At 43.5% G+C, this 7,321-nt stretch overlaps 1 protein-coding gene across 1 annotated transcript in view; it reads left to right on the plus strand.

The window, feature by feature from the left end:
• RYR2 (ryanodine receptor 2) overlaps positions 1-7,321 on the plus strand; it is a 185,593-nt gene that overhangs the window by 145,396 nt on the left and 32,876 nt on the right. The window contains exons 79-80 of the mRNA XM_015562331.1: positions 773-824; positions 2,529-2,582. Coding sequence (XP_015417817.1) covers positions 773-824; positions 2,529-2,582 — 106 coding nt within the window. The remainder of the gene's footprint in view (positions 1-772; positions 825-2,528; positions 2,583-7,321) is intronic.

Below are 7,321 nucleotides of genomic sequence, written 5' to 3' on the forward strand. Positions count from 1 at the left end.
TTGCATTTACTCTTGTGTCCTCTCTGAGGGACCCCCTTCTCTCCAGTCATTAATTTTTAAGTAGCATTATGATTTTATAGCATAATTGGGAACTCTTTCTCTTTTTAATCCTTGAGGACATTTTTCCATTTATTTTTAGAGAGAGTGGAAGGGAGGGAAGGAGGGAGGGGGAAAGAGACAGAGATAGAGAGAGAGAGAGAGAGAGAGAGAGAGAGAGAAAGAGAGAGAGAGAGAGAACCTGATGTGAGAGAGACGTATCAGTTGGATTGGTGGCCTCCCGCATAAGCCTCGACTTGGACCAGGAATCGAACCTACAATCCAGGTACATGTCCTGGACCAGGAATTGAACCCATGACCCTTCAGTGCGCAGGCCGGCGCTTTAACTGCTGGGCCACATGGGCCAGATCAATTTGGAGCCTTCGTCAAACATCAAATCTCACTTCTGCTGTCAGAAGCCTCTGCCTCCTTTAAATTTGCTTGTTTGAACTTTTGTAGATTCAAGAAAATGAAAGATGTGTTTGTGTGCAAATCGACAGACCGTTTATTTTGTGAGGCCGGGGTCTCTTCCAGGAGGTCGGGGGACTGTATTCAGTAGGTCTGAGGTCCTTCTCTCCGACGCTGTGATATTTTCGAATGATTACTTTGCCCAAGTTTTTATTTCATTTTAAACAAGTCTACTTGTTGAAACATACGGGTTATTTTGTAAGTGACGGTAATTTTGCATATGGCCAGCCTTAAAAACAATGGTATTCTTTTTTCTTGTTTTCCCTAGCAAACTGGAGGAGGATTTTTTATACATGGCTTATGCAGATATTATGGCAAAGGTAAATAAACGCCACTCTTGATTTTCAAGTGTAATTTTAATAAAGGGAAATAATTTTTAACCGACAAGGGATAAGAATGTCTTTCTGGCTTAAAATACAATGCTGTTAAACCTTAGAAGCCTACGGTGCATTCATCTCCACTTTCCACTTGTTCCATGAATCTCTGTTCTGACTTTCTTGACCAGTATTATGGTTTCTTCCTTTCACATTGACTTATGGGGAGCTCACTAGCTTTCCAAGCATCCATTCATTCAACACCTATTCACTGGGCATCAAGGTATTGGAGATGACATGGTGAGTGAGAAAGAAAGGCACATACCCTGCCTTCTTGGAGTTTACTGTCTGATGGGGAAGACACCATTTAAACATCGAAAACGATGACAAGAAGCCTGGGAGTTTAGTGTGGGAGGAGCAGGGTATGTAGCACAGTCATTAGTTACAATGACATGCTTTTAAACTATAAAACTCATATCTGTTTGCTTTTGCACCTGGTTGAATGAATAAATGAATGTGACAGCCCTTTTAGAAGCTGCCATGAGGGACGGAAGGACGACATTTGTATCTTCCGTCCTCTCTGGCTTCAGTTCTAGACTCAGCGGACTGTGAATCATTGAATTTAAAGTATTTTTCTGATTTGTATCTTAAATTTAACCACGTGCCTCCATGTACTTCCTGATACACCGAGTGCTTATCAGCCATAAGGAATCCTTAGAAGGGTTGGAATAATCCACTTTGAAGATTTCTTCCTGCCGTAGGTCTTGGTCACATGATTCTTCCAATTCCAAACCACAATGATAATAGCCGTTCAGATTTATTAAAACCTTATTATTTTTCAGACACTTGCTCTTAAGTGGCAAACAATTTGCATATATTAATTCATGTGATCTGCTGAAGACTTGGGTGTTCTTTTCTGAATCCCACCTTAAACATGAGGACACTAGACCAGAGAGGTGAAGGAACTAGCCCCGGACTAAGCAGCAGACTCTGGGGACAGCAGGATTGGAGCCAGGCGTCTGCGTCCTGAAGCCTGTTGCCAGCCACACCACTCTGCCCCCGAAAGAACTCCAGCGTGGGGATTAGTTGCCAGTAAAATGGCGCATGGATTAGCACAGCTCCTGTCTCATTTCTGGGAGAATAACTAAAAAAATACAATGTTTTATCATTTTTTAATAAGGGTATTAGCAGTTACGTTTTCACTTTTCTCCTTTGGACACAAGACAATAAAAAATGAACTTAGAAAGCAAGTGATGACAAGGTGTACTTAATTAATGGGCACAGCTCTCGCTTAGTTTGAATGCGTGGCCATTGCAGGTTCCTGCACGGTATCTGCACCAGTGCGTGGTGACGGCGGCGTCACAAGAGAAACGTGATGCTTGTCCCAAAGCTTGCGCTCTGGGTGGAACAAGGCAAACACGTGAATAAGTAGTATGTGTAGTATGATATTTGCCGCATAATCATCTCCATGAAATGTATGAAATTGTTCACTGATATTTTAATTTTGTAAAAGCACAGTGAAATTTTCTTTTAGGGCATGAACCCATTGATGATGCCATCTAAGGTCATGGTACCTACATGACATATATTTAAACACTGTTGATAGTAAATTAATGCAAGTGATTTTGTCTTCTGTGCTAAATTCTTTTGTATTTTGTGCCTCGACGTACTCTAATCCCGTTGACCTTTTTCCGTTGTTCTGTTCTGCAGAGTTGTCATGATGAAGATGACGATGACAGTGAAGAAGAGGTGAAGAGTTTTGAAGTAAGATGGATCTTTCTAGACTTGCCGTTGTCCACTTGGAAGCATTGTCTCATAGCTCATAACTGACATTTCTGTTTCTTGCTTCATGGCTTATCGCAGCTTATTGTGTCAAGGAGCTGCATGTCGGAAGCTGGGTGGGCAGTCTGAGTCCTCCCATGCGCTGCCCTAACTCCAGGGACCGTAGAATAGCTAACCGGTCAGACACACCCATATGTTCAGAATGAGTGCTGCTGAGGCCCCGAGATGAGGTGGCTTCATCTCGGCGAAGGCCGTGATCTAAAATGCCTGACAAGCCCTAACTGGTTTGGCTCAGCGGATAGAGCATCGGCCTGGGAACTCAAGGGTCCCAGGTTCGATTCCGGTCAAGGGCATGTACCTTGGTTGCAGGCACATCCCCAATAGGGAATGTGCAGGAGGCAGCTGGTCGATGTTTCTCTCTCATCGATGTTTTTAACTCTCTATCCCTCTCCCTTCCTCTCTGTAAGAGATCAATAAAATATATAATTAATAAATAAATAAATAAAATAAAATGCCTGACAGACACGCACATTTACTGCAGGGCAGCATGACTTCGAGTATTTAACTGAAGCCCTGGTTTGACATTTTTTGGAATTGAAGTCAGAGACCTGGCCTCCCGTGCCCTCTGCACAGTCGGTCACTCATCCTCGCACATATGGGGCTCACAGCGCCGCTGGCTTGCATGAGGCAGGAGGGCGTGTCCCTAGGACCACCTTCTAGCTTATGGCTATTTTTTCCAACCTCTCAGCTCTTAAATATCCCATCATTCGAGATACCGCTCAATGTTAACCAGCCAGAAGGAAAGGCAAGCTTACTAGTATTTCCCCCCTGTGCTTAGACTATACTTTGCTTTTGATGCGAAAAAGTAGGTGTTGTTAACTACCAGTCTCCTTATTTATTGTTTTTGTTTGCTTGCTTGCTTGTCTTCAGAATTTTCAAAGCAATATTAAGTGGAAGGAAGTAGATTAGATCTTTTTAATTTTCCTGTTGATTTCTACGTCTGGACTCTGGGCTAGAAGTCTGGAGGACATTAGGACCCAGCAGGGAGTCTTTAGTTCAGTGGACCCACCAGGAGGTGTAGGTGAGGACCGGACACAGGGCCTCTTTCAGGAACAGTTGACATGAGCATCTGTGCTGCGTGGAAGTCCATGTGTAGGAAATACAGAAACAGACTGGTTTGTGAATGACCTAGGACTATTGCTGGCTGCGGGAAATGCCGAGGTTAATTTCTTCATGGCACTGTAATCCTTTCTTACGTGTGTGTATTCTGTTCTCATATCCATCTTTATTGATAAGAGGCTGAGTGAGTTGTGAGCAGCAAATGACGTGTTCTGAAAGTGTGACCGCGTGTGGTCTGCAGCTGTCTTCAGAACAGTTGTTTATTGCTATTTTGCTTCTGTCCTCACCCTTCCTAAGGTCACGGGATCCCAGCGCAGCAAGGTAACTGTACATGTGTGTGTATGTGTCTGGGTCTGAGTTCGGTTTCTGTGACATTTACCTTTTTGTTAGACCCAACGTCTCAGATTCTTCTGTAACAACAGAAGGTCTTGCAATCCTTTTACATGTTTGTAGCTCCAATGCAACTGGTCTCTTCAGCGTCCCTTCCTTGACACAGATTTATCCTTCTTGCAATGTCAGTCGCTCGTGATTTGAAATTGTGTGTTACATGGTAACTTCGAGCTGCCCACGTGCTGGGACGGAGGAGCCCCGCCCTGCCGGTGGTGGACTTCACGGGGCGTGTCTGGCCCACGCCTCTGGATGCTTTTACACCAGTCTCGTCACGTGAAAACAGACGTGACAAGTGGCATTCCTAGTGACATGGGAAATAAGTCTCTTTTCCATTCTCCTGGTGATACCTTCCATTAGTAATTAGAGACTACAGTCCACAGTTTTAACGTTAATTTTAGCATTTCATTCTAGGATAAGAACTTGATAATTATTTCTACCTCTTACTATTTTGAATAGCTAAGTCCTTGTAAAATTTGCTACGAGGAAACATTTTGATCTAGAAATACAAAAGTAATCTGAGATACAAAAAAATGGGGCATTATAAGGAAAAATTCCACGAGGGATAAAGCTCAAGAAACATGGAAAACAGGGTGGGGACCAGCATGCAAGGATTAGCGGGCTCCTTTCTTCTGCAGTCTCATGTCCATGTTCCTCCTAGGATCCCACTTAACTGGCCCCATTGAACTTGACATTGACTCCCTGCTTCTTCTAGAATACTTTCCCTACATATTTAACAATTGATTGCATATTTAGTTCATTATTATAAAGCTCAAGAAACATGGAAAACAAGGTGGGGACCAGCATGCAAGGATTAGTGGGCTCCTTTCTTCTGCAGCCTCATGTCCATGTTCCTCCTAGGATCCCACTTAACTGGCCCCATTGAACTTGACATTGACTCCCTGCTTCTTCTAGAATACTTCCCCTACATATTTAACAATTGATTGCATATTTAGTTCATTATTATATGTAACCATTTTTAGATTTGAGTCTACTTCAATATTAAAACTAAAAATGACAGTTAAATCTTACAAAGAGGTCAGAATTAATGAAAAGGGAAGGTATGTTTGACAATTACGAGAAATGTTCATTACTGCAGTTGAATGCTATATTTAGGTTGGAATTTTTTTATAAACCAAAGCAATTAATAATGATAAATAATAATGTTTCAAGTCAATGGACTTCATATTTCTCAGCATGTTGGGATTTGCTCACCAAAATCAGCCGAGAGCTTTGGTACCAGAGTGGACCACATTTTTAAACTACAATTTTGTAAAATTTATATAACATTATTCGGATGGTTCCTTCTTCTACTTCATTCTCTAAGATCTGAGGGAGTGAAATGAAAAAAACGATAATGCAGTGAAAGCATTTTAGCGGCATGTTAAGGTGCCATAAGATAGATTTAGTACTTACCGAAGCGCCTACATTAATGACAGTGGAGCCTTCCTTGCCAAAGCTGGAGGGATGGAGCGTTACCTTGCTTTCGGGAACATTTTTCTCAAATATTAGGCAGCTTGCACATCCTCTGGCAGATGCCCGACTTCTCATTCGCGAGCGTTTTCTGATGAGGCCCTGAGGTCCCGTTACTCGTAGTGTTGATTAGAGAGATTTCCTGTGTCTTGAATAGTAAATGTGTCCGTGGCAGAGCTGACGTTCAGTGATGAAGAGACCAGCGCGCGCTCCCCCGGCGGGCTCACTGCAGGCTCAGGCACAGCTGGATGGGCATCATTCCCGCCGAAGCTCCTGCTCCCTTCCAGCCTGTGCACTGTTTCGTGTGCAAGACCCATGCGCTATAGCTCTGCCCAGTGATGGCAGCATTTTTATCTGGCCTCCAATGACCTGATTTTTGAATAGAATCCATTTTTTGGTAAATTCTGTAATAATGAACTGGCTATAAGATGTACCCTTTCTAATAGCCACATAAATTGGATCTTTGAATGGGTTTATTTCCTTGCTTTCTCCGGGACATGGCAATCTGAATTAGAAGGCTTCCTGAATCTTCCAACAAGATAACCCTGAATATAAAAAGTTGAAGGGATAGCTATATATATAAAATACTGAACAAATTATTTCTTTTCTCAAGAGGATGTATAATGTTTAGTTCCCACTGCAGAAGCTCAGTGGGGGAGGGGAGGGATTTGATGCCATTGTCTCTCGAATGCTCATGCCTGTGGCTGCCATCTGCCAGCTGCACTTTTCTATAATGAAATTGTTAATTCCAAGGAAAGCCCTCATGTTGTAGCCCAGATTCCCTAGGAAACAGAGCAAAGAGATTATGTGCTAGCACTTCATTGGGGTAGGGATGTTGTAATCCCAGGAAGCGTGAGAGGAAGAGACCCACACGGGGAAAGAGAGAGAGACACCAGGCCGGGCACCTGGGTTGCCACAGCTGCTCAGGGAGACAGACCGTGCGCACCTGGGACAGTGCGCCTGGGAGGGAGGGCAAGCACCTCATCTGGTCCGTCCCACCTCCTGGCTACTCCGCAATGGAACCATTTGCCTAAGGGAACATGCAACTTGTGGGGCTGCTCTTCTTCTCCACGCCCCCCGCCCCTCTTGCCCTTTCTTTGTAACCTTGGAAGAATTTAAAGACTAAACAGCAGCGGGCTGAAGGAATAATGTTAATTTAAGACCCTGGGGGTAGTTTTAAAAGGGAATCTGGGGTCGGGCAGGGAAAGTTGCCTTTAAGAAGGTACTTCAAAGTGCAATGTCCCTGAGGGGAGATAGTTTTAAAATGGTCTGTCTCCAGTTTGCTTAAAAGAGCAGGCCTGTCCCAGGCCGGTGTTGCTCAGTGGTTGAGCTTCGTCCCTTGAACCAAGAGGTCCCTGTTCATTTCCTGGTCAGGGCACATGCCCAGGTTGTGGGCTCTATCCCCAGTGTGGGCATGCAGAAGGCAGGCGATCAATGTTTCCCTCTCATCGATGTTTCTATCTCTCTCTCCCTCTCTATCTAAAAATCAATAAAACATTTTTTTTAAAAAAACAAACAAACAGGTCTGCAGTAAATTTGAAAAGAAAGTATTTTTCCCCCTACCTAATCCATCATTTTATTGTCTGAAAACTTCTGGCCTCTCGGTGAAGGTTTTATTTTTTTATGTTGGGATCGAATTCTGATGACAAGATTAAATGACACCTGAGAAGCCTTGTCAGAGACCTGAAAGGTATTGAATGAAAGTCTCGTGAGAAGAGAGCCCAACCCACCCACTGGCAGGC

Source organism: Myotis davidii, unplaced genomic scaffold (genome assembly GCF_000327345.1).
Source record: "Myotis davidii unplaced genomic scaffold, ASM32734v1 scaffold174, whole genome shotgun sequence".
Lineage (NCBI taxonomy): Eukaryota > Metazoa > Chordata > Mammalia > Chiroptera > Vespertilionidae > Myotis > Myotis davidii.